This window comes from Bos javanicus, chromosome 25, assembly GCF_032452875.1.
Source record: "Bos javanicus breed banteng chromosome 25, ARS-OSU_banteng_1.0, whole genome shotgun sequence".
Taxonomy (NCBI): Eukaryota; Metazoa; Chordata; class Mammalia; order Artiodactyla; family Bovidae; genus Bos; species Bos javanicus.
The window spans coordinates 7,888,317-7,916,186 of NC_083892.1; the positions used below are offsets into that span (position 1 = coordinate 7,888,317).

General features: G+C 43.9%; 1 protein-coding gene across 1 annotated transcript; it reads left to right on the forward strand.

Annotated features, from left to right (window-relative positions):
* Positions 1 to 2,143: 2,143 nt before the first annotated feature.
* Positions 2,144 to 27,811, forward strand: HAPSTR1 (HUWE1 associated protein modifying stress responses). Its single transcript, XM_061401103.1, has 4 exons — positions 2,144 to 2,466; positions 3,163 to 3,243; positions 13,255 to 13,530; positions 25,402 to 27,811. The coding sequence occupies exons 1-4, from the start codon at positions 2,241 to 2,243 to the stop codon at positions 25,644 to 25,646; spliced, it is 828 nt and encodes a 275-aa protein (XP_061257087.1). The 5' UTR covers positions 2,144 to 2,240; the 3' UTR covers positions 25,647 to 27,811.
* The last annotated feature ends 59 nt before the right edge of the window (positions 27,812 to 27,870 follow it).

A 27,870-nucleotide genomic window follows, 5' to 3' on the forward strand; every position in this document is an offset into this window, starting at 1 on the left:
TTCCTCTATAATCCTTACTTTTGCAGGGCAAGTCTTTTCCGCCCTGACCTCCAGCCCTCCCTCTTTCTGAACTCTACTTATCTTTTAAGATTCAATCAGGAACAAGACTGCTAAGATCCCTGCCCTCTAAGAACTTACTTTTCGGTAAAAAGAGACACATAAATAAGTCATTTCAGATACTGACTCAGGCTATGAAAAAACAAAACCAGCCAACAGGAGAGTGAAGAGGATGGTACTTTAACGAGGCTGGTCTGTCGAGGGCTCTCTGCTTCCAAAGGCCATTTGAGAGGAGCCTTGAGGAATGACGACGAGGAAGAAAATCCAGAGAGACAGGAAACTGCGAGGGCAAAGGCAGTTTCCGAGGAAACGGAAAGGTCATTGTGGCTGGGCGGCCCAAGCCAAGCGAAGAGCGCGGAGATGAACACAGAGAAGGTGGGGCCCGATCCTGCAGGGACCTGTAGCCCACAGTGAGGAGGTCAGATTTTATTCCCAAGGTGACGGGTTTACAGCCAAATTTGCTTTGTAGAAGGGCGCTCTGGCAGCTCGTGGGACTTCTCCAAGCCCCAGTGGCTCATGCTCCCGCGCCGCCAGCCTGTGATGGCCAGCTTTGCCTCTGTGCCGTCATCGCCCTTTGATAGCGTTGCTTCTCCCCTCAATCCTGAGCCCCCCGGGGACACTCCCCACCCCGGCCCGGTGACCGCAGCGCGCAGCCTCGCAGGTGGCGCGCGCAGCCTGGCTCGGCGGAGAGTGCCTGGGGCGATGGCACACGGCTGAACCAGAAGTCTGCGCAGAACTTTGCCCCTGGAAGCGGGGCCTCCCACTCGGCTCGGCTACGCGGATTCCGGCCGGGTGCGGCGGAGGGACCGTCGCGTGACGCAGGCGGCCACACGTGGCTTAGGAGTGTGCCGCTCGGGACAGGTGCGGGGGCCGCCAGCTCGGCACCCAGGCTCCCGCCCGGGGTTCTTCTCGGCTTCCCGGCCGCTGCGGTCTGGTCTTGGGACAGTGTCCCCGGGGGTGGGATCGGGGCTGGCGCCTTCGGGGAGGGGGGCCCACCTTGGTTGGGGGCGGCCCGGAGGGTCTCCCAGGCGCTACGCAGAGCGAGCCGCAGGCCTCCTGGGCGCCCGGCAGGGTGGTGGGAGGGCCCGTCGGCCTCGCGACTCGCGAAGTTTTTTTTTTTCTTTTTTTGGACGCTGAGGCTCAGCTTGTCTATCTAAGAAATGGGTGTTTGAAATAAACAGCTGGCAAAGCACTTGCAAATCTGGCCTCGAGCTGGGAGTCTAATTCACTTTCATTTCCCTCCTCCGTCTGGAAGCCCAAGGGGCTGGAGTAGCGGGCCACCACCCCACCACACCCCTCAGTCCCCGCGGCGCGACCTCTAGAATTGACTTTGCGTCCCCTGGGGCCTGGAAGCGCCGGAAAAGCCCCCGCGGGGTGCGGTCGTGGAGCCGGGTCACGTGACTCCTGTCCGCTGGCTCCTGGCAGCAGGCCTCTGCGCATGCGCACTTATTCCCACCCCTTTTTTTTTTGGTAGGCTCGGACGCAACCACTGTCAGCTCCTCCCCCTCCTTCATCCTTCCTGACATTCACTCCCTTCCCCCCGCCCTTTGGTTACGTCAGGCAGACAGGCCGACTAGCCAATCACGGCCCTGCAATCATAGGCTGGCACGCGGAACCGGTCGGATCGGACCAATGGAGACCCTTAGAGCGGGCGCGCCCCAACCGGGCGGGGAAGCCGGGGGCCGAGTGGGCGGTGCTTCCCCCAGTCAGCAAGTGGGCGGGGGAGGGCGGAGACCAGCAGCCGCAGAGGCGTCGACGGCGGCTGCGACGACGACGTTCCTCAGTCTTCGGGGTGGGCTCGGCGGCGCAAGCCGGTCTGCGCGCAGGGCTAGGCGGTTTGCGGCGGCAGCGGCCCTAGGGAGGCCGCGGCGCCATGGCTGGGCGGTAGACGGGCTCGGGCCGGCGAGGCAAGGGGAAGCGGCGTTGATCCGGTCCGCGGCGACCTTCGGCAGGGCCCGGGGGTGGGGAGGCCCGGGGCGGGGGTCGTCCCGGGCAGCGCGGGGCCGCGGGGCGGGGCTCGTAGGCCGTCGGGGTGCAGGAGGCCTGGGCCGCCGCGAGGAGCCGTCGCCGCCGCCGGTCGCTGGGCCCCGCCGCCGGGCCGCTCGACGACGACGCTCCCGCGGGGGTCCCGCCTAAGGAGGACGCGGCCGCGGCGGCGGCGAGGCCGCGGGAGGCCGCGGAGGATGGAGGAGCGGAAGGAGGAGGGCGAGGCCGAGATCCAGGAACACGGGCCCGAGCACTGGTTCTCCAAGTGGGAGCGGCAGTGCCTGGCCGAGGCCGAGCAGGACGAGCAGCTGCCCCCGGAGCTGCAGGAGGAGGCGGCGGCCGCCGCGCAGCCCGAGCACAAGCAACAGAAGCTGTGGCACCTCTTCCAGAACTCGGCCACCGCCGTGGCCCAGCTCTACAAAGGTGAGGGCCGCCGCCGCCGCCATCTTGCGCCCCCGTCCCCGCGGGGCTGGCCGGCCGTCGGCGAGGGGACAGCCCTGGGGTCTGGGGCTCCGGCCGTCGTGCCGCGTCCCCGCCGCCCCCTCCCCGCAAGATGGCGCCGCGGGAGGCGGGCCCTCGGGAGGGGCTCGGGGTTGGGGGGGGGGCCGGGGCCCGGCTCGGGGCGGGGTTAAGGGGGCGCCCCGGCTTAGGGGCCGCTCCCCCGGCGGGGCTCGGGTTAGGGGGTCCCCTGCTCCTTTCTGAGGCCGGGACGCCGGCGCCTCCCCGGGGCCTGGGAGGGCGAGGGAGGAGCCCCCGGTCACAAAATGGCGAAGGGAGGAGGCCCCGGGGCCCTATTGTGCCGCAGCCGGCCTCGGGGCGGGGACTCTGAGGGGCCGCCTCCCTCCGCCGCGACTCGGCCCCTGGCTGCGCCCCCCTTGCCCTCCGCCCCGAGCTCCGGCGGCTTCCCCGGCCGCTCCGCCGCCGACCCCCCTTCTGTTCGGGTCCACCACCCCGCGCGGGATCACGAAACTTGAACAAAATGGCGAAATCTAATATGGCCGTTCCCGAATGATCGACGCCCAAGTTTCATCGCTTGTTCTCTTTCTCTCTGTCTTTGTGTGTTTCTCTGTGTGTGTTTCTATTTTTTTTGTCTTCCCTCTTCCTTTCGTCGTTTTTCAGACCGGGTGTGTCAGCAACCAGGACTTTCTCTGTGGGTTCCCTTCCAAAACGCAGCCACCGCCGTCACGAACCTCTACAAAGGTAAAGAGAACCTGCGGCCATGCCGCTGGCTGGGGGCGGGAGGAGGGTAGCCTGCGTCCGGGTTTCTGTCGGGTGCTCTGAGTGCAAGGGCCGCCTCGATCTCGATCGCCGAAGTGTTTCCTGCCCCGGAATCCAGCCACTTAAGTGTCAGTAGCTTGCAACTGGAGGATTCCGCTGGTGTGATGTCATCTCCAGATAACGGGGTCTCATCTGGGGTCGTTTGGCCCCCTTGCCCGCATTTGTCGGTGTTTGGGGTACTTTAGGGGGCTTCCCCGATGGCTCAGTGGTTAGATGTAGGAGACTCGGCTTCAATTCCTGGGTCAGGAAGATCTGGAGAAGGAAATGGCAAGTCACTCCAGTATTCTTGCCTGGAAAATCCTCATGCACAGAAGACCCTGGCAGGAGCCATAGAGCCGCAGAGAGTCGGACACGACTGAGCACGCCTGCAAGGGACACGCTAATGTCATCACTGATAGGCTTGCTGCGCATGAGACCGCCTACCAATCCCTATCCCAGGTCCCAGATGGCAGTAGTGCCCAAGTTGAGAGGCCCAGCACTCCAGCCGGCCAGACGTGCTGTTTGGGCATCTGGGGAAGAAGAGTTTGTCTCAAGGACAGAGGTGGGAGGGACACTTGTTTTTGAAAAAGGGTCTCGTGGAAGGCAGTTTCCTGTAGGCCCTGCATTTAAGTGCATTGGAAACTAGGTGGAATAATCTGTGCTCACGTGAACATGGTGTTATTCCCTGGCAACTGCATCAAATATTTGTTTTCAAAGCTACCTTCTATTTGACATCTCACTGTAGGTAGGAAATCTGATCAGTTTGAGTTGATTTGTGTTTTTTGGTAGTGCCTTTATGCAGTTAATCCCGCCCCCCCCCCCCCCCCCCCCCCCCCATACGTGCCTGAATATTCTTGCCCATTGCACTCTCAGTAACAGTGGGTTTAGATTTTGTGTATTACTCGATTTTGGAAGATTTGGAAATTTGGTTTTGATTTTTGGCAAGGTTTCTGTGGAAAAAGAAACTGAATTTGAGTGTTAATCTTAGTAAAAATGTAATTAAATGCTTTTAAACGGCTAAAAACTGATAATTGCAATAAAACTTTTTGCATTTCAAAATTATCAAAATAGGTTGAAACTGGCTGTGGAGCAGACTTGATTTTCAGATTTTTATTCTTGTGTAAGAATGAGCAAATTAAGATAGTAGTCTTTAGAGGAAAACGTCCTTTATTTTGGATTTCCTGGGTTGATCTTGCAGTTTTTTGGGATGGTAATTAGAGAATGTAAGAATAAAGTGATGAATGGAGTGTTAGTTTCAGGGAATGATGAACTAATAGTCCAGGCTTACTGAAAAAAGGGAAATGATTAAATGGTGTCCCAGTGGTCAACTTTGATTTTATGTAACTGATTTGCTTAAATTTTGACTTTTAGCATCCATTATTATTTGAGGGTTTTGAACGTTCTCTGGAATTACTCTAGGTTTCACCCAAACAGGAAATTTTGAAATAATACTTGGAAAATTCCAGTTTCTGGGAGTATAATTTACATAAAGATCATTCTTTTAAAATGTATAAGTTGAATTTGACAACCACTTTGTTAGTAAACAGGATATATCTATCCCCTCACCCTTGCCCCTGGCAAGTACTGATTTGATTGTTGTAGGTATGGTTTTTACCTTTCTTTAATTTAGCAAATAGAACCATATAGCGTGGAGCCCTTTGTGCCTGGCTTCTTCCACTTTCCATAATGTTTCTGAGATGCTTCTTTGAGTTCATATTGTTGAAATTAACAAACAGTGCAGTGCTCCCTCCTCCCCACTCCTTCCTGACTAGTGTTCTGTTGTGTGGAGGTGTCACAGTGTATCCACTCAGTTTTAGCAGTTACTTTTTAGTTTAAGTCCTTTTTATGTGCCAGGCTCTTTGACTAGGGCATACACAGATATGAATGTTCTATGATTTTGGTGCTGTTGGTGTGCTCCTGGAATATATCTCCTTAGGACTATAGCTGGCAGTTTTCTTTAGTGTTAATTCTTAGAAAAGAATGGACTCAGAAGCTGAACTCTGAAATAATCCCTAATTTACTTGATTTGAAAATGTTTTAACAGTGTACTAGTTTTTCTTTGTTCAGAAAACTGGATGAAAGACATTGAGTTCCTTTTCAAACAAACATGAAATTCTTGCATTATTGCAAATGTTAGATTGTCAGTCCAGCCTTAGTTTTATTTTTTATCCTATTTCTGTAAAATGAAATACATCCCCTTTTACCATCCTCTTTTACCTGAGGAGTGGTTAATTGTGGTTTGTGGAATTTGGTTGTGTAGCAGCATTATTCTTTGTTTAGCTGATTCAAGGAAAGTGTGGATGAGCTCTGCAGATCCTCACATTCTTCCTTCTTTTCAGGGTGTGGTCTTCAGAGAAAAGAATGCAGCTGTATTAATAATTGAGCACTTTAAATAGAATCAATAAAATTAGCAAGGTAGTGTCACAGTACATGCAGCTGTAAGTAGTGGTAAATTTAGTCACAGTTCTGATTTAATATCTAAATGTAATTTCCAGGAGGGGGGTAGGTGGGGAGATGGTTTTGAGGGATCCCTGTAAATGGACAGTGCTCGTGTACTTTGTATGATTAAGCACTTATCTTACAAGCTAAAAATGGCTCATTTTGCCTCACCCAGCCTGGGGAGAGGTTGGCACTTTTACTAGCTTCTTGATAACAGCTACAGTGAGTGCTTAGGGAAGTCAGAATGAGGTAAAAGTCTAGCAGAGGGCTCCCTTTGATTGCCTGTGGGGTTTTGAAACATGGAACGTTCAGTTGGTTTGGTTACATGTGACTGGAGACTTGGAGGAGAGTTGGGGCGTCCTCAGTGTGGACGGAACTCAGCGAAATGGAGTGCATGCTTCCTTCCACTTCACATATTAAGTTGGGTCAGACATGGGCGTCTTTGGGGAAGAACATTCTGATGACTGGTGGTTGTTTTTACTTTGACTTGGTACATTTAAAGGAAGTGCTGTTTGTTAAATATTCAGTGTGGTTGTATCCCTGGCTTAGTACATTTTTTGATGTCTACAACTAAAAGGGAGTGAAGTTACTAAGGTTTTTAACTTAGTCCAGGTTGATGCTTACTTGAGAACTGCTTGGTCAAGCCTGTTTGCCTCTTAAATCAACCTCCTGTTTCCTTGGCTGACTGGTTTTGATCTCTCTCCTGACTCATTAATTCGAAATTGCTTCTAATGTCAGTAGAGGCTGACGCTAGTGGCCATCTGGAGGACAGAGCTGTCCTGTGGAGCCTCCTGGTCATCGGAGGTGGGCACTGCACTCTGCTGGCTCTGCAGCAGCCGCCTGCGAGCCAGTGCTTGCCGGCACCGCTTCTCACCCTTCTCTCTCTGTTATTGCTGTCAATATGTTTTTTCTGATTTTTGTCTTATGTTAAGCTGTCCACATTTTAAAACTGTCTGAAACTTGAGTTGCGTATCGACTTTTACCATATATGTTGAGATCTTATGATATTGTTTATATTAAAGATGTTTGTGGTTTTCTCTTTGCTCAGCGTTTGTCCTCAAGGTGTGAATCTAGCAGCACTTGCAGAAGGCCAGGAGCATCATTATCATGGAGTCTTCCCCATGATGCCTCTGGTTCAGACTGTTCTTTCTACTTAGTTGTATGACCCTGGAGATAGATAATGGAACAAAAACTATTTCACTATAATGTGCCTTCATTTTCTCAACTGGAAATAGGTTTAAGTACCCACAGCTTAGTAACCAAGCTCTTAGTATGGCATGTAGTGAGTCTTCAAGCGAGGACTGTGTTGGTGGTCACAGACTATGTGTTGGTCCTGTTTTTCAGATAATGTTTCTGGCTGTGGGCTGTGCTTAACATGAAGGGAAGAAATTTCCTTCTGTTGGAATAACTTCTGTGGCGTGTCTTCATCTTTCCCTAAAAGGGCTAAATGTAAATGGGATCGACAGGGGAGAAAAATGGTAGGATGCCCTTTAAAGTCCTTAGTTTTCAGACATCTTGATGCCAGATCCTCTATAGTATGTTGTTCTCACTTCAGTGTGACCCTCTTGGGTTTGTATGTGAACTAAAGTGAACAGAACGTACTAAAAATTTGTGGATGAGGGGTGTTTAAATAGCTGGTCAGAGAAAGTATAATCTACCTGCAGGCAGATATTGAAGTTTGAGCTTTTGTTTTGACCTTGGAGTTGGTTTGTAACTCTCCTGCTACAGAAAACCATTGAGTTTTGAGACTGTTGGGGCTTCCCTGGTGGCTCAGATGGTAAAGAGTGCCTGCAATGCGGGAGACCTGGGTTCGATCCCTGGGTCAGGAAGCTCCCCTGGAGAAGGAAATGGCAACCTACTCCAGTATTCTGGCCTGGAAAATCCCATTGATGGAGGAGCCTGCCAGACAACAGTCCATGGGATTGCAAAGAATCTGACAGGACTGAGTGACTTTCCTTTTACTTTGAGAGTGTTCAAAACGTTTTAGTATGGATTAAGGTTGAATACCCAGAGTCTTGTTAAGAAGCAGCCTCAGTCATTACCCTTAGTGTTTACCTGTGAAGTTTTACAGAAGACAAGTCGGTTTCTTATGTGTAACTTCTCTGTAAAAGAAGATTTTGGCTGCAGAGACCAGAAGATAAAAGTCAGGCTGGACACGGATTGGCTGCTCTCTAGCTTGAAGCCTGAGGGTGGGATTGACTGGACCCAGTGGCTCAGGCCTTCCTCCTCTGCAGCGCTCTCCTCCCATGTGTGGGCCTGCCCCTTTGGGCTTTGTCAGTAAGTGAGTTTCAGTATGTTAGCTCCTGGAGAAGGAAACGGCAGCCCACTCCAGTATCCTGGCCTGAAAAATCACATGGTAGAATAGCCACAGTTTTGGGGTTGTACAGATTTGAGACTAAACCAAACGTATCATCATTTGAGCAGATGTGGAGGAAGCTTCCCCCAGAGCTAGCCAGAGACTTGGAATACCTTTAGGAGAGGGAGGACACAGACTGGATGCAGGCGGGGGGCTGCTTGCATCCTCCCTGAGTCCTGCCATTCATGCTGGCGAGGATTTAAGTCAGTATATAAGTTACAGAGAGGTTGCTGTTTATTTTGGATACTGTGTTACAGAATGTACAGAAACTACTTCCTTAAAACAATTGAAAAACTTTTTTTGACATGACTCATAAATTATTTCTAATGAAACATATATATATATATATATATTTTTTTTTTTTTTTCCCCCTAGAGCAGAGTAATTAGTTAGTGCAGATTTAATTCTAAGTTCAAATGTTTCGTAGTTAGTATTCCTTGGAAATGCGCTTTGGTCTGTCTGTGATTTTCTGGTTTGTAGGTCCCCTAAAGAAATGGAAGATGGCTTCTCTGTTGTTGAGGAAGAAATCTACTGTAGAAAGAGCTTTCGCTGTCTAACTTTGGGCAAGGCCCTTTGAGCCTCAGTTCCAACTCCTTGTTTATGAAATTGGGATATCTGCTTTGGTTAACTCATACATGAAATCTGATTATGTCTGTTTCATGTAACAAAGTTTTGCATTTGGTCTTGGTCTCAGAAATCATGGATCCTTTGCCTGCTATCCCTTGCCAGTGGTGGAAAAATGAGACTGATAAAAATTCTTTGAGTTCAATGTTCGCTACTTACGTTGTTGTTCAGTGAGTAAGTTGTGTCCGACTCTTTCCAACCCCATGGACCGTAGCATGCCAGGCTTCCCTCTCTTCCACTGTCACTTTAGCTATTACTTCAGCTACTTAATATAAAAACTTTTTTTTTTTCAGTACGAAGCAAAGATATCTACTGTTTCTTGTATGAATCAGTTTGTTTCTTGAGAAAGGAAATGAATGTGTTGTGATGAAAGGTTAGATTGACATTTTGATGCCCTCGGGCTTTTCCTAACCTTCACGCTTATGGCTGTTTTCTACAGTGGCTTTGGCATCAGTAAAATACTGTTGGACACAAGACTGTTGCACAGCTTTCTGTGCTCCGCACTTCTAGAACTTGGTGGTCTAGTTGACAAAGTTCAGATGTATTCAAAGCAGTCTTTGGCCGAGAGCTTTCTGGAGGCCATCTTTGAGTGTTTATTATCTTACTAGACCCTAAAGTAACCTGTGATTAAAAATCTAGTCTAGTTACTCCTAAGATTCTCCAATAAGCATTTTATCTCTTCTGTTTAGTTCAGAATGTGATAGGAAGGTTTCATTTTCAACCAAGTAACTCTTCAAAATTCTTTAACATTTGTTCAGTTGCTAAGTCATGTCTGACTCTTTCATGGACTGCAACAATCCAGGCTCTTTTCTCCTGCCACTATTCTTGAAGTTTGTGCAGATTCTCATGTCCATTGAGTCAGTGATGCCATCCAACCATCTCATCTCTGCTGTCCTCTTCTCACCTTTTGCCTTCAATCTTTCCCAGCATCGGGGTCTTTTCCAGTGAGTCGGCTCTTTGCATTAGGTGACCCAAGTTTGTAGCTTCAACATCAGTCCTTCCAATGAATATTCAGGGTTGATTTCCTTTAGTATTGACTGGTTTGACCTTCTTGCAGTCCACGGGACTCTAAAGTGTCTTCTCCGGCACCACAGTTCGAATTCTTTAGTACTTAGCCTTTTTTATGGTATTAAAGAACTATAAAGAACTATAGTGTCAGCATGATATTCTTGGTTTAAGGAAATGACTGAGATTGGGTTAATTTCTGTGGCAGTGTTTGGCTTTGGCTTTCAGGATATGCTGTAATGGTATAAGACCAAATTTATGCCCAGACAGAGCAAAAGCATGCACCTGAAGACATTCATGTTCAGTCTGCTTTTCTCCTCCTGTACCTCTTAGTCTGTAAGAGTCTGTTTACAAAGTGCTTAGTGTGTTCTTGGTTGGTTCTGATGTTGAGATTTGTGTAGAACTTTTGAAGATGAAATGATTGGTCAGTATTTTAAGAGGTTCACAGCTTGTTGCATAACTGCTTTTAAAACTATGAATATTGAGTTTTCCAGCTTTGTTAAGCTCTGTGATTAAAGCATCAGCCCTTTGCAGATCTGACTTTTGGGATTTCCTCATGTGTTCAAATCAAAACAAATCACAGCTCTGTATTCCCAGGATTGTCAGGTTTTTGTTCTCTTTTTTTTAAAGCCGCCTCACGTGGTTCCTTCCTTTGGCTCTTGACTTTTGTATCAAGTTCAGCCTTGCTGTCTGTTTTGTCAGGTGTACATTTACATGCCTGGTTCATCTTACTTTGTACTGTCCGTGCTTGCTTCACACTTGTTTCTTGTACCCCTTTCATGCTTTCAACTTTTTCCCTATGTACTTCCAGTTCTGGGCTTTACCCCCATTTGGTTCTCTAAAAATTAAAATTTCTTGGGTCATTCTTTGTGGAAACAAACTTCTCTGGTTAAGAGCTTGATTACAACGATGCTCTTAGGTAGGGCAGGTTTGTAGAAACCTGGTTTCTTGTAGATGCATCACACTGGACAGCTACCCTCATTTTTGTGGTTGCATGGGGTGGGGTTAGTTTACTCCATAACTTAATTTCTCTTAAAAGTGCTTCCAGCTCTTTCAGAATCACTTAGGGTCTACATGCAGCCTTACAAGGTCATCTTAGAGATTATCCACCCTTTATCTAAGGTTGGCTTCATCTAAGTCTTTTTAAGATTAAGAGATGGGAAGGCATTTATCCTCTTAAATGCTGTTCACTTTTTAAATGGGGTTCATGCTTTGTTTTGTTGACGATAAAATGAGAAATCAGAACACATTGATTCACACTGTAACTTGGGCATACTAGTAGTGAGACACTGGAGAAATCATTCAGGAGTAGCGTTTACATCTGTAAAATTAGAAAGCTGTGATGGAATCTGTTATTTTCCAGAGTACTCGCATGACCAACTTGTTGCGCTTTTCTTTTTAGCAACAAAAACTGATCATCTGCTAAAGAATAGACCTTATTATAAAATTCTGTTTGTGCTACCCTGTTGCTATTTATTTATTTATTTTTAATATTATTTGGCTGTGTAGGGTCTTAGTTGTGGCATGTGGGATCTGTCTAGTTCTCCAACCAGGGATTGAACTCCAGGCCCCTTGCATTGGGAACCCAGAGGATTGACCCCCTGGACCACCAGGGAAGTCCCCATCTTTTTTAATAATGCAAATTCAAGCAGCTTGGGAGCCTCTGTGATGTTTGGATTGTTACCTTTCTGGGACACAGCTCTTCATTCACTGGTTTGCTTATCCTTCAGCATCTACTTTAGATGTAGCAGATAGAATTAAAATCAAAGCCAGGAAAATGAATGGTTCTGTGTGTTAAATGAGAATTCGTACTTGGGGAAAGGAACCATCTTCTCTAATGTCGTTAAAGATGTATTAGTGATTTTCCTGCTAACATAACAGCTCAACTAAAAATAAATTGCAGTAACTTAAGTTACCAGGTATTTTTCTTTCAGCTGTAAAGCCACTAAAGGGCAGGCATCATGGTTTTTTGTTTTTTTTTTTTTTTGGTCTAGGAACAGGCCTCATGTTACTGAAAGTTTGGGTTTAGTGTGTACAGGGGGCAGTATCTACTGGAAGGTAAGGAGACCAGTCTGAGGGGTTTTAGGACGGGGTCTTTTGGGAATGGTTAGAAGTTACAGAAAACTGTTGGAAACTGTAAGCAGAATGAAAACATCCCTAGGGAAGTGAGTGTGGCTTTTTGTTCCCACAGTGCTTCTTGGTTTTGGTGACTAGTCAGTCAGTGTTAGTTTTCCGTTAAATTTTTAAAATATTTGCTACGGCGTGTGTGTGTGTCTGTGTGTGTGTGTGTCTGTGTGTTCAGTCATGTCCGGCTCTTTGTGGCCCCTGTCCTCTGTCTCGTGGAATTTCCTCTGGCTCTATCCATCGGATTTCCCAGGCAAGAATGCTGGAGCAGGTTACCATTTCCTCCTCTAGGGGATCTTCTAACTCAGGGACTGAACCCACGTCTTCTGCATCTCCTGCATTGGCAGGTGGATTCTTGACCACTGTGCCACCTGGAAGCCCTGCTCCTGCTTTTAGTGTTTCCAGTTCTTGATGCTGAACCTGTCAGTAGGAGTACATATCTGAAGTGACACAGTACTTGCAAGGAGAGCACAGCCTGAGTGATTTGTGGCAGTGTTCAGTCATCTGTTGAAGGATGTGATAGAACTCCTGAGAGTTCATTTTTCTGAGAGACAGTATAGCTTAGTGGTTAAGACCCACAGACTCTGGACCAAAAATTCAGCTCTTGAATCCTGTGGTAGTCACCCAGTGCCTGTTTCCTCAGTTGCACTGAGGGGACGGTGGTGCAAGGTATTCATGTACATTTTGTTATGTATTTTTGTTATATTTGTTATGTTTGTTATATTACATGTTACAATAAACGTTTAGTGATTGACCCATTGTTAGCATTGTTAAATACCAGAGAAGGCAATGGCACCCCACTCCAGTACTCTTGCCTGGAAAATCCATGGACAGAGGAGCCTGGTAGGCTGCAGTCCATGGGGTCACTAGGAGTCAGACACGACTGAGTGACTTCACTTTCACTTTTCACTTTCATGCATTGGAGAAGGAAATGGCAGCCCACTCCAGCGTTCTTGCCGGGAGAATCTGAGGGACAGGAACCTGGTGGGCTGCCGTCTATGGGGTTGCACAGAGTCAGACGCGACTGAAGTGACTTAGCAGCAGCAGCAGCGTTGTTAAATAAGCTAGGTTGCTTAGATTAAGTTACCTTTTTAAGGAAACATTATTAAAATGGTAATAATTTGGCTAATAATTAGTCCCTCTTTTTATCTGTTTTTTTTTTTTTTTTAAAGAACAAGACAGAAGTTCCAAGATTGTGTGATATGTTTACTGAATTTAGGCAGTTGTGATTAGATGTCATGTATTTTAAACATGAATGAAGTTCAGTGGGATAGATTACTGATAGACTTACAGAGCCCCCTACTTAATGATACTCATTTTGGTGAATTTATAAAATGGTTTTCTGTAGGAGGGAAGGCGCCTTGGCTCTACTGATGATGATGTATCTTTTTCTTTTTTTCTAACAGAAAGCGTGGATACTCATCAGAGAAGTTTTGATATTGGAATTCAGATTGGCTATCAACGACGCAATAAGGATGTGTTGGCTTGGGTTAAAAAGCGCAGAAGAACTATTCGTAGAGAAGATTTGATCAGCTTCCTGTGTGGAAAGGTTCCTCCGCCACGAAATTCTAGAGCTCCCCCAAGACTGACTGTAGTGTCCCCTAACCGAGCTACTTCAACGGAAACTAGCTCATCTGTAGAGACTGATTTGCAACCCTTCCGGGAAGCCATAGCTCTGCATGGTAAAGCCGTTTAAACATATTTCTTTGGAAAAATGGTTAAGAGTGTGTGGATCCAATTTCACATTTAGGTTTAGATCCAGATATACTGTTTTTTGTCTATAATAGTACCTACTTGCTCTAGAAATGTTTAAATAGAATGTAAGCTAAGAACTTACATGGGCAGTTTTTGAATGTTAGCCAGCCTATCCTAAAAACTGTTTTTGGAAGTTAGTTTGAGCTGATTGGTATTATAATAACTGCATCTTTTGCAACATTAATTAGAATTGATTGCTTTACACTTCTGTTGTACATACTCTCTTACTCTTCTGAGTCAAAGAGGAAGTTCTGTGTCTTAAGAATTCTGTCGCATTTATAATTACCTGGAGAGCCTAGTCAGTGACAGGCAAGTAAGGCAGGTAACTGTTGGGGGAGTTCTCTTGGGAACTCCCTTCGTTAGCTTAGGTTATTGAGTGTGCCTGCAGAGGGTGAGTGTTGATGGGCCCGAGGAGGAGAGGACAGATGTGAGAATAGTTAGGTTGGCTTTCCTTACACCTGTTGTCCAGAGGGCCTTGCTTGATAGTAAGGACTGTCAGAGGCCAAGTCCATCTCCATCTCCCCAGGCCAGACCTGCTGTCAGATGGCCTTCTTGGCTGAAGGGTTTAAGTCCTACTGGAGAAGCCTGGGAAATGTAGTCAGTAGGTCCGTTGTTGCTTGTTATCTAATACAGGCTTCCAGATAGAAGTGGGAGAGGTATTCTATAGGTCATTCAATACTGCTGTAAAAATACAACCACAGAATAACAAGACTTGGTGTTGAAGCCAAGATGAAAACATGGATTGTGCAAGTGACTACGCAGATAGCAGTCATTAGTGAGTTAGGTCATGGGCCTTGTTAAAAGTTAACATTTCTGGGCCACAGTGGAAGTCATCTGAAATAAAGTAACCTGGTAATAAGAAGTGGGATATATACAGAGAGCTTCTATATCATCGAAGCTTTAATGCTTACAGAGATTCTTTTTTCTTTTTGGCAAGCATTGCTTCTTTATACCTAAAACCCCATTCAGAACATGGACTTGGGAAAAGTGTTGTTATTTTTCCCTGTCCTGATTGTGACTTTATGATCAGTTAAAAACACAAAAATGTTTTATTGCAAGAAAGTCCATGATGTATGGTTACAGTACTTAAGACTGCTTGCTGTTCCTAACATAGTGGAATTTTTGAAACTCAGGCAAAATAGAGATTGATCTGTTCTCTTGAATTAAGAGTTTCACATCTTCTACCATTAAGTTTGGAAAAAAATTACTACACATGTACAGTTTGTTAGATTAATTGTAGTGCATGTTAGTATTTGATGTAGTTGTGTTTCCTTAAACATTTTGATTTTCTTTGTCATCCAGTGGATTTATGATTCATTCCATATTTTTCTTTTAAGAGTCTTTTTTTTCCCTGAATTATGCTCTTACAGGAAACAGTTTTGAGAAACATAAATGCCACTCTTGATATAAAACCTTTACTGCAGTTGTACACATTGTAAGGACAAGCCAGGAGCCCACCCCCCACAACTACTATATTCTCCAACTCCCATTACGTTTTCTTAAATTGAGTTTGTTCAAATTTGTGATTTATTATTTTACTGAACTTTGGGAGTTTTAGTGATGGTGTAATTTTAGGAAGGTACTATTTATAATTTTGATTTGTGTTTGAATTGTGAGGGTTTTAGAAAGTTTAATTTTAAAGCTATTTAAAAAATAACCTTCCACTTTGATAGACTTATGAAGTAGTGCCAATACGGAATATATTGGATTCCTAGGGCTCATGCGCTGAACTCACGTAGTTAAAATGTGAAGTTGCAGTGCAGTAATAGAGCAGCTTGTAAAGAGTATACAGAAACAAGGAGTTTTGTGCTCTGTTGGTTTTAAAGGACATCCATGAATTGAGAATGCTAGTCTGAATTGAGTATTTTGAGTAATTTAAATGATTTCTAATAATAGGGCATTATTAACTAAATTGTAAATTGACTTAGTGGCTAACTTTGTAACCTGGTGTCCTGATGATCTGATTTATTGAATAGTTTGTAAATTGAAGTCAAAACTATTCATATATTTTGAAATATATTTGGAAATATCCTAATTAGGGTGCATGCTTGTCAGAATTTGGTTTTGCACATAATTTTCATTGCCAGATCTATGAAGTATGAGGTCAGATTGAAGTTCTTGGGGTTCTTTGGAGGGAGAGGCTACATTTATGAAGTTTTGGGGTCCCGGGGGAAGTAGGAAAAGAATTGAGTCCGACTTTAAGTTTCTAATCAAAGCAAACATTCGTGTAGGAGGTAATGTTTGTTTATTCTTATCCACAGACGACCTCATGTCCTCACAAGAGAGGACAGTTACTCTTGTATTTTTTTTCAAATTAGCTTCTAAATTCTTATTTCCACCAATGCTCCCTTATATGCTTAAAATATGTTTTTTATTTGAATAAAAATGGCCGAGACATAATTGTAGAGTATATCATGTTAGACAGGGTCCAAGGATAAGGTCCTTTGATAAATACCCCTCATAACCTTAGACTTAAATATGCAGTTGCAATTAAAAGCATTGGGTTGGCCATAGGTTCTTTAAATGAACCTTTTGGCCAATTCAATACATTAATAGTTATCAAACAATTTCAATCAAAACTGTCAGCTAATGGTTGCTGAAATTTAAGGAATATAATCTAGTGCTTTATTTTGGCACTTGTTTGCAGCATGTGATGTTCATTTTCTGTGTACATGATATGTCCTCATCTGGATGCTAAACTCATGGAAATCAGAGAAATGCATATGCGTTTTCTATGTTGATTTCTCCTTTTCTTAATCATGCTTGTCTTAAAAAAAATATTATCTAAAATTTACTGGGAACTGGATTCATAGCTGGCACCTTGTTTTTATGTAAACAGATTGCAGATAGACCAAAGATCATCTGGACCATTTTGTGGTTCCCTGCCTGTCTTCTGATTAGCTCTCTCTTAGCCATCCTTTCTCTTCTAGAAATTTTCCTTTTCTGGTCTTCTCCTTAGGCTTCTTTGATCTCTGACCTTTCAGTGACTTAGGGGAATAGGTTACATTCCCCTGGATTTAGCTGTTAGCTACCTCCTGCAATCCCTTTAAGGGATTTTTAGTCTTAATTTCTAAAATTTGTCCTTACAGTTTAGATCCTTTCTCCAGACTGCTTAAACATGTATACCCTGTTATGCCCTGGCCTACATCTCCACCAGGGTATCCCCAAGTAAAGCAAAACCATGTTTTTTCCCTCATTTCTGCACTCAGCAAATGGGTATGTGGCAGATACTGTATAGTCTCTAGGGAAAATACGATTGAATAGGGTGCTTCCTTTTCTGTTGAGGCCAGTGCACACTTGGATAATTCATTTTAATGTCATACGTAAGGTGTTGTGGGGTCAGAAAAGAATGTTCCACAGTGTGCTGTAGCGATAAGTTCAGAGAAGGCTTTTCTGGAGGAGGGGAGCCCTGGGCTCTTGGAATCATCTCCTGCCTGTTCTTGCTTCCCAGTCCTGAGTTGACCCATTCTCCAGTCCATCTTTCCTGGGACCACTGGAGTGATCTCTATCCTGTTGCTTCATTGAAAAATAACGTTCGTTTCCCTGTGGTCTGTAGGATGAAGTTAGAACTCAGTGTGACATTGTAAGGCCCTTGTCAGTTGATCTGACCTTGGGTCAGGTTTCTTAGCCGTATTGTGTCATCATCTGAATACCTTCATGGTTTTTTCTAAGCTTTTTTCTCTTCTGCCTGTTGACCCCTTCAGACTGATGGAACGTCTCCTCCGCTACGAAGCTTGTCTTCAGTCTCCCTGTTCTCTGGTCTTGCCTGAGTGGGGCATCTGTTCTCCTTGTCCATAGACTAGGGGTGCGGTGGGGCAGGGCTGTGTCTCAGAGCTGCTGGCTGTGACAGAACCTGGGCTAGATGTGTCCTGAGCCTAACACAGGGTTCAGAGGTCTGTTAAGTCAACAGAGCAGAGAACTTTTACAGAGAGTTGAGGCTCACAGATTTCCTGGGTGACTGCAGTATGAGGGTGAGGAGAATGGAGAACAGAGCAGGTGTATCTCAGGACTGTTGCACAGTCACCTCTTCACCCCAAACAGCTGAGACTTGAAGCAGGGCTGAGGGTGATGAGGCACCGTTAGAGCAGTCCTTTGAGTGTTAGGTCATGTCAGCGTCCTGCTAGGGGAGCACTGTCCACATTTGCCCAGGGTTATTGCCATCTTATTGATGATGAAAGGCTTATTTGACTAAAATAGACCAGGTCAGTAAATGTTTGAATAGGTATTCCAGATCTGTCTGGCTCCCAAATTCAGTTACCTCTATTTGTACATTTAGGGTTCCTCATACCCCTGCCCCCCGGCAGGTCTCTAAGCTTACTTTTCTTCCCTAAACACATTAGAACATACATAAGTTTGGTATTTCTTCCTGGGGGTTTTCCCCATAAGTGAATCTGGGTACATAGGCTTGAAGATGAATGGCTTGTAACCTATATTTCTGGTTGGTTTTAGCAGGAAGAGTAGTCAGGCTTTGTACCTAGGCTGCATTCCCAGGATGACCTTGGGCAGGGTGGCCAACCTCTCCAGGGCAGTCACTTCTGAAAAGGTGACGTGTTTTGTTTGTAAGGCAATATATAGAATGAGAAGCCAAGCATAGCACCTAGCCTTTACACAGGTAAAATGTTCTTTGCCTCCAGAGGAGAGGACTTCCGGTTAGTTCCAAGTCCTGTGAGCGCCCTGATGGCGGTACTCCAAAAACAGGCCTGGAGCTCAGGTGGCCTTAGAGGGTACTTTGCCTCTCCTTTTAGTAAGGGTGGCCTTTTAAATGTGCAGTTACTCAAAAGGAAGGAATGATTTAAAGTTTAGTGTTAACTACCTATTTATATTATTACTTACTAAAATCTTGAGCTTGTTTTATGTTTCAAGCTGGGAGCTTGGTGGTGGAAAGATTCTGAGCTGACTTGACTTGCCCAAGCTACTGTTGCGTCTAGAAAGCCTTAGATTGAAGGATAGTCTGTTTGTCATCATGGGGATTGAAGGATAGTCTGTTTGTCATCAGGAGTTCTGTTTGTCATCATGGGGATTAGATGAAAAAGATCCAGAGTTAGAATGGGGCCCAGGTGTGGAAGAGACCTGGATGGGAGAGGATGCTATGGTGCAAGTCAGACCTCACTCATTTGCTAACTCTATTAAAAACCTTGCTCTTGCTCAGATCATCTCAGAGGTGGTCTTTGTACGTTTCTGGCCCTGGTTCAGACTGTTCCATAGAAATCGGAGACACTTGGGTTTAGTTCCAGAAATCATTTTGATGACTAACTGCAGTACAGGGAACTAATCCCACTGGGCCTGGATTTGACTCTGTGTAAAGTTATTCAGTTCACACAGGGTGTGGTGTTAAAGAGTGGGTAACTGGTGGGTGAACCATTGCTGTCACTGACATTTGGCTTTAAGATGCCTCCTTGCTCAAGTTCAAGTTCCTTCCATGTTGTTTCAACAACATCAGTTTAAAAAAGACAGTGGGCTACTATGTTTACTGAAAGGGCCTTAGCAAGTGCAGGCAATCTGGCCTTTGATATGATACTGGAGAATTCTCCCCTTGCCAAAAGGGAAAGGAGTTTTTTAATTTGATGTGTTTTGTTTTGTTTTGAGATAATGTGTCGTGCGTTTAAGAAGAAGACATAGTATTCAGTGAGGGTTGAAGTCAAGCAGTTTTAGTCTGGAAACCCCTGTGCGTGTGTGTGTTTGGCTGGCTGACTGTGGTGTTATGCAATTAAAATCCTTTTGTGAAAGGTGTGGTCATTTAAAAATGTATATTGTCATTCTGTAGTCTTTCCTATTGCCCAGCATTTACTGAGCACAGTAAATAGCCAGGCATTCTGATTTTCAGAAGCTAGTGATAGGAGCAGATGATACAAAGATGAATCACATAATATCTCAAGGAGTTTCTAGCCTAATAGAATTGTATTATTAGTCAGTTTGAGGCATGTAATCCCAGGCAATCAGATTGAGGCACAGTTCCGTCACTTGAGGAGTTAATAGGCTCCATATCTGGCTTCTCTCATGCCTAACAAAGTCTTTCTGGCGTATATGGTGATCCTTAGTCTCTTAAATCATTAAGGTGCTTGACTGGATTCTTGGATCTGGAGAGACTGAGTGTAGGGCCTTAGAAGAAAAAGACATTCATTTGAAATCGTATTCAGGGATATAAGGTTACGTAGACATCTTTACCTAGAAAAAAAAAAAGTAAGGCAGATTCCTAATTTGTCATAAAATGGTTCCCTGCTTCCTCTGGTATTTTGGAAAGCTGTGATTTTAGGCAGTATAGACCAGTTGGATTTTCTTTCTCCTTTGAGCACAGGTTCTGTTGCTTTTGTTATTTTTGTCACAACATTGGCCTGTGTCTTCCTGGTAACCTTGAGATCTGTACATTTAAGAAGAAATTTGAGTATTGACGCTTGGTTCCTGTCTCTCCTTTTCTATCACTTTTTATTTCTTCCTCTGATAAAGTTAAATACATAGAAACAAACGTTGACAGTCACACAAATACTGAGGTTAAGTTCTTTTAAACAGATGGTACAGTATGAAAGAAGCTTCGTGGCAGTTTGAGTTGCAGGGAATAGATTAGAACTGGCTTGTGGGGGGATTTATATCCAGTCTTTGAGAATCCCTTTTCCACGTCTTGCCCACACACCTAGCACAATGTGTGGAACACAGTAGATTCCTAATAAATGCTTGTTGAATGTTACATTCTGCATCTTCCTGAAATAACAGAGAACTGTCAATAGTTACTTAACAGTAAATGTTTGCAAAACTTACTTGGGAATTAAGATGTAAGAGATTAATGCACCAAAAGCAAATCTCATCTCTTAATTGCTTTAAATTGATTATTTAAAATAATCTTCTTTAATTGAAACTCTTCTGAAGGCTGGAATTTTTTTAATTATAGCCTTTGTTCAGACCAGCCTCTGAGAAGAAAAACAATCAAGGCAATTAAGATAGCATTAAATTTTTGATGAAAAGTTGGCATTTTCTGTTTATTAAGATTTAGATATTAGCTACTGAAGTTTCTTGGAGATAGGGCTTAACTAAAGCTGCTGGCATTAATGATACAAAACTTAAGACTTTGCAGTAAAATTTTCTTGGACACTTTTTTCATTGAGGTGAAAAAGGAGTCCATGTAGCCAGGCCTTAAAGCCAGTTTACTCACCTAGTATTTCCTTAATAATCCATTGGTAGTTGTGAAACAGTTTTAACATTTAATTTTTTTCACTAGTTTTCTGATTTAATAATACTGATTTCTTGGAAGATTTGAAAATTTCCAAAAAGTGAAAAACTCAGTATCTTGCTGTCCCACTTTACAGAGATAACTGCAGTTAAATGTTTGGTGCATTTTCTTCCAGTCTTTTTTTTTTCAATGTATAAATATTAAAATTATTTCATAGCTGAGCTCATACTGCATATATGGTACTGTATCTTGCTTTTTTCATTTTAACGACGTGAGCATTTTTCCCATGGCATTAAAACTGTCTGAAAAATTGAAAGCATTTTGGGCTGTCAGCATAACTGAAAATGTTTTCTTGGTGTGACACATGTATCTTTGTAATTGGTTTGATTTAGTGTGCTTTACTTCAATAAAAGTTCAGAATTACAATTCACAGATTGGGGTGGGGAGTGGTATCTACTTCAAATTACCTAAGTCTTCCTAGTAGAATGCACTTTTTCATGCTTGAACTTCTCCCCCCTGTGCACTTAAAACACGACATTTACACACATTGCTTACCTAAAACCTCAGAATACACTTTGTGCAAAGGAAGTGTTTCCATTTGAATAGTGCAAGTCATTTCAAATGCAAAAATGCCAGCTTCTTAGGGCTTCCAGTCAGGATGTTAATCAGTTGGTCCAAGTCGTGGGGATTTCACATCCCCCTTCTGCCCGAGATGAGAGAGCTGGTGGCGCGCAGACCTGCCCGAGGGTCCTGGAGCTGCGCTGAGTGGATCCGCGGTAAACAGTGGACGGTCGGCCTTGTCCTCCAGGGCGAGGCGCGCAGGTGCTGCAGGAGGCTGGGCGGCCAGCGGAAAGGGTAGAGGCTGCCTCGAGGCCACTGCCAGGGCTGCGGGTCGGAGGAAGGGAAGCTGGCTGGGTTCTGCGTTTGCTCTTTGTGCCTCTATGTGACCTAACTATGTGCTGGTAAACTGGAATTACATGTAATTAATTCTGAAAACAGGATTTTTTTATGACCCTGAGCATGACCTTGGTATGAAAATTATAGTGATGTGCTTTTAACAATTTGCCATGTAACCTAGATTCCTATAACCTGGACTGTAACTTTTGTTTTTGCTCCCATGGGAGCTTTCAGAGTATGATTAAATCCTCCTAATTGTTTTTTTTTTTACCCCCACTCCTGCACTAATCATTTAAAAGGAATGCAGACACGTTTTTAAAATGATTAAGTTTATCTTGTATTAAGCAATGGAGACTTTTCTGTCTAATCATACTGCTTGTTCTACTGCTTTTTGTCAATTGATATTCCCATAGCCCTTTTGAAAAAGTGTGTTTTGGTAGAAATTAAGTCGTATGCCCTTGGGCCATACAACTTAGTTTTTTTTTTAGTTCTGAAGCATGTTTAGATTCTCTGTACTTGTATAGGCCTGTGATTGTTTATGTGGCTTAGCTAAGGTTTCCTAAAGCATCTCCTAGTAGCTGTCATTGGTTTATAAAATAAAATTTGGGTTGTTTAAAATACATATATTTTTGGTTGTTAATCTTAATTTTTTTGTTTGACCCTTGTGATGAAAAGTCTTCTTTTGGGGAAGATTTGTAAGTTAAACCTTGAAAAGAATTTTCACTGCTGAGAGTAGAAAATAAAATAGGTAATGTTGCACATTGTGACTTCTGCTTTAGCTGTCAAACTAAGCCCAGGGTCATACACCCAACAGAAAAAAGATTGTGGTTTTCTGGAAGTTACTGGGGGAATTTTGAAAAGGACCGAATTGATGTTTTAAAATCTCTCTTCTTTTTTCATGGAGGATAGCAGTTGAAGCATTTGTTTGAGGTGACTCTTCACTTCTCATGGAGCGTTTTATGAGCCTTGAATGTTAAACATACAGCCACGTGGCTCCTACATTAACAGGAAGGTCATTGGAGCGGAGTTTGTTCTTTCTGGGGTCTCAAATGCTCAGGGGATCCCAAGTTTAATTACTGAAATAGCCCAGTTTATTGCCGAGGGCCTATATTTTGCAGCATAATTACCTTAGAACCTCCTGCGTTATGAAACAGGTATGAAAAGGTTGTCTCAAGTATGTGGACACTTTTCAGTAATACGTTACAGGATGCGAGATTAGGAGAAAAGGCACAGCTGTCCCCCTCAAGGGGTTTAGTCTTGATGGAGAACTTAAAAACAGACAAAAGACCAAATCCAGCAAGTTGGAAATAATTGAGTGTTATCTTCATGACAAAGACATAATAAGAGAGCCACGTGGGTGTGTTTCCTGACATTGGAGAGGTGAATAAACATCAACAGCTTTGGATTTCAGAGTGAGGGGTAAGGCCTTGAAGCTTTCTGTTATGTGCCAGACACTGTGTTACGTTCACGAGATGCAGATGAAAAGGTACTGTCTATGGGAAGAGATGAGCAGTGGTACTGTGCTAGGTGACATCAGCCCAGAGTGTTCCTTTCCTGTTTTACTTTATTTTAATAAAGTTGTGTCAGCTAGGGAAGAAGCAGTGTGAGTTTTTCCCCCAAAGGTGTTAGGTTTGGAGGGCCAACGGGCAGTTAGAAATATGGATGGGCCCTTGAGCTCAGGAAAAAGGTCTGTTCCTGTGGCGATGATGTGGAAAATCACTCCTGTAGGTAAGCTTCAGGGGCCAAGGCGCGTAGCTGGCTGACGTCAGACAGACATACAGAAGAGAAGGCCACTGAAGAAGGAGTGGGCAGGCTGAGAACAGGAAAGAGTTTCACAGGAGAGATAGGAGAACTGGGCAAGTTGCCTAGGACTGGAGGCGGAGGTGGGAGGGACCTGGGCTTCACGCAGTGGGGAGCAGATGTCGGAAGGCAGGTGCAGACCAGGCCGTTTTTAGGAACCGCAGATGAGTTAATGCTGGGAGTGAAGGATTGAGTGTTAGGATGGGATTGAAGAGAGCAGACGGGAGAGGAGCCACAGAGATGCTACGAGGTAGGCTGAGACCCTAAGTTCCTGAGGCTACTTCCGTGCTGAAAGAATTGAGACTTGAAGAGGTGGACAGAGTTAGGAATTTAGATTCTGCTTGAGTCTTGGGTCCCGGCTTTTGCTTGCTAGCTGTGTGACCTTGAGTGGCTTACTTATTAACCTTTTAACCTTGGTTTTTCATCTGCAAAGGGGAGAGGATACAGTTCTCATAGGGTTATTCCAAGGATGAAACAAAAAAGTGCCTGACCTAGGAAGTACTCCAATATTAGTGCATTTATTTATTTTTAATGGGCACTGGCCTTGGAAAGGCTTAGAGCCCATGAGAGATGAGGTCAGATTTCCCCTGGCCACCAGCGGAAGGGCGAGAGGGTGCTGCTGCTGCCCGGAGGGCAGTGAGAGGACTGGTTAGTTCCTGCAGGAAGGAGTTAAGAGCAGCTTAGAAAGGGAGGTATGGGCTGCAGAGAGTACCTGGGAGGCGGTGGGGGCTACCAAAGATTGGCGGACGTTCACGGGCTATTTGTAGAGTGACAACGGTGTCGAAGGGAATTTAAACGCTTTGGTATGGTAAGTGGAAAAAGGATTCTCTGCTCCCTAATGATCAAATTTAAAGTACATTTACAGAGTAAATTAGAATGGGTCCCTAGGAAATCAACCTCTAAGCTGACTTGTTAAGATAGGAGTCCTGTTCTTTGTGAATGTTGATTATACTAGATCATAGCAGTTCAGTCAAGCAACGAAGAAATCCATTATGAGACTCAGATAGCCCAAGGGGGCTGTTCATAAGAAGGAAAATCCAGTGAAGTCAGGTTATTGAATTCAATGCTGTGGCGTGTCTCCTGGCCCTCTCATGCCTTTCACAGGTGTGTCCCGAGCATTTAGAAGCAGAACATACATTTGCCTCCTTTAACTGTTCAGGGGTCTAAGGAATGAGTGTCCAACCACGCGTGCTGGAATGCTCTGGATTTAGTAACTCTTAACCTTGAAGGCAAGGCAGCAGGAATTTTTATACTACCCTTGCGCTCCCTCCCCCCTTCTCTGAAGGATTAGAGATGATGTTGAGTTAGGGTGTCCCGAGTACAGTCCAGACCTTGGGGTGAGCATGTAGGTTGATTTGTCCAGGGCAGAATCACTTTGTATCTGATGTCCAAGGATTATTCTTAATAGTTAGGGACCGCTTTTAAGGCTCAATAGTGTATTGTTTTAGATGCTAAATTATAAAGTCACTTTATAGAGATGTCAGAGTTGAGTCCACTCAGGCCTGGAAATGCCTGTGGGCTCCCCTGTGCACACAGCACAGGGATCTGTTGGCTCAGAGACAGGGCAAGGGAAACATTCTGTTTAAAACCAGCACCTCCTTCCTCAACTCTTACGTTACAGATAGCGCTTACCTCATAGAGTAGATGGCAGGATTTCCTGATGGATTTGTACACCTAGCAGGGTGCCTGCCATGTATCATAAGCTTCCAGTAATTGGTAGTTACCTGGATTGTAAATATTGATTAGTATTACCAATGAACATCTCCTGTGTCAGACGATTCGTTCCTGCAGGGAAAAAACCGCTCCCCCGGTGAACCCCTTTGTGAGGAAAATAGGCAGACCTCCTTTGACGCGATGACGACGTTGAAAGTAAAAGTGGGTTGCTTTCAAGAGGGTGGAATAATCGAGCAACTCTTAAAACCTTTTTTCTTCTTCCTAGGTCTTAGTGGTGCAATGGCTAGTATAAGCGTGCGTTCGAGTACCCCAGGCTCTCCTACACATGTAAGCAGTGGATCGAATGCTAGTCGAAGGAGAAATGGACTCCATGATGTCGATTTGAACACTTTCATATCAGAAGAAATGGCACTCCACTTGGACAATGGTGGAACTAGAAAGCGTACCTCAGCCCAGTGTGGCGATGTCATTACAGACTCACCAACCCATAAACGCAACAGAATGATCTAAACTGCAAACATTTTTCACACCCACCATGCTGCTTGAAAGCCACTTGATCCTCAACATATTACTATTATTGCAAAGGAAACATATGAGGCCATCTTCCATTGTTCACTGTTTAAGACAAGTGAATCCTATAGTGGTTGCCATAAAAAGAAAGTTCTAGGTATTTATAGTAGATGCCTCTTGTAACAATGGCTTTCTTAAAAGTATAATCCTAGCAGAGGACATCAGATACCGTGTAGTAGGATCCTCATAGGCAAACATATATCCGTTTCAAGGCTAAAAGTGACCTTAACTGTATTTATTCTCAAAGGGAAAGGAAATATCAGATGTTTATTTGGTTATAGGATGGTTTTTTTGGGGTGGGGGGAGGGTCCATTTCCTGCTGTGTTGAGTATTTTGCTTCACCAGTATTGCCAGGTTTCTAAAATTGTCTAAAACACACGATCTGGCTTCCTCGTCAGATCTCCAGGCTTCCATTTTTGCAGCAACACTGTACCACGCACCTGGTTTCTCTCTAGTAACAGCGTGCAACTTTGAATTACTATTGAACTGTGCCCTATTTTTAGTTTTTGAAGCAGTCTATAATTCTGGTGATTGTGTGATGTAAAGAGGTGCTATGATGGTCATGCAATTAATACTTAATACTGAATCAATACACAGAACTTTATTGGATTCACTTTGTGTGTGTTAGTGCTCTAAAAGTAGCAATATTATTAAATTGCCCCCCTCCTCCAATTAACCCTATAGGCTTAAAATAATTCATTTTTAAGACAAGTACTACTTCCCAAGCAGGGTACTATCCTAGTGGTAAATGTAAACATGTTGACTGCATTCATGGTGACCTGAAGTAGAGAGGTCACGAATTCTTCAGAACGGACTTCCTTTTTGGTTCAGTATTAGTGAGAGGGAGATGGGTGGTTGGGGAGGCTAGGCACTGTAGTCTTTCATATCCTGTTTTACGTTTTTCATGAATGTTCTGCTTTGTGCAGTTTCCGTTGGAATGGGTGAAAGAGAAAGGTCTTTTGTCTGCTAATAATTAATGTGATCCCAATTTAAATAGCAAAACCCAACTCCAAATCCCTCTCCTAGAAAGTGCAGTTTGGAATCTCATTCTGGGAAAAGATGGAATCGCATGGAAGTCCTCTAGATGTTAGGTTAGACCTAAATAAAAGTTCTCAATAGAGTCCTCTTTTGAGTAAGTATAAGACCTCTTGTAGCTACAGTGTTCTAGAGCATGTTTCATCTTCATTTTTAATATCTTGAACTGAATGGTAGTCTTTTTTTAGATGAAGAACTGATGTCAGCCTGCCAGGTACTGTAATTTATTCTACCATATTATAATATATATATATATATATCTCAAGTAGGACAGTGACAATGTTTCCTTGCAAACTTATAGTTCAGTATCAGTTACTTCCTGTTTTTTATCCTTTAAAGACTATTGCAAATCAGTATAAGGGTTTTTCCAGTAATTACTCACAGCACTTTGTTAACGTTTGCAATTTTCTCCAGCCATTTAATAATCTTTGAAGAAATTTTGCTAAGTTCACCATAATATTCATTGACAGGTGGGATGTGAATGGAAATGTGTGAACTGGAGTTCTATATTCACTATAGATACAGCCCTTATTTAAAGAAAGTCAGTTCCATGCTAAACCTAGGAATGAAAGGCATTTCTAAATTTTTGCAAAAAAGGATTTTTTTTTAATATGATAGGAAGAATTATAACAGTTTATCATTATACCAGAAATGGACAAGCCTGTGTATTCTCAATACTTTACACTTCCTTTTGGAATATACCAAGAAATGCATTTGGAGTTATCTTTGTTTTCTATCTTTGTAAATTTAGATTCTGGAATTGGGTTTGACGGTGTGAAGCGTTGCTCACAAGAGGTCAGAACTCCTTCCTAAAGGTTTTTGAGGCTGAGGAACACATATTTAATCTCCCATTTATGCCTTGGTTGTAGTTCCTCTCTCCAAGTTAGTGACAAAAAATTTTTTTGGTGGTTTTTGTTTTAGTTGGTGCTCTGAATCTCAGTACCCTTTACTCTGGATTGTCAAATTTTGATAAAACATGTGCCATTTTCTTTGGTAAGAGAAAGCAGGTCTTCACGTCTGCCAGAACACAATTTATATATTGGCTCCATTAAACTTTTGAAAAACTTTAACATTTGTTAGTTTTTTCCATTGCATTCAATTCTAAATGCGCTTTGTCGCCGGACCGGTT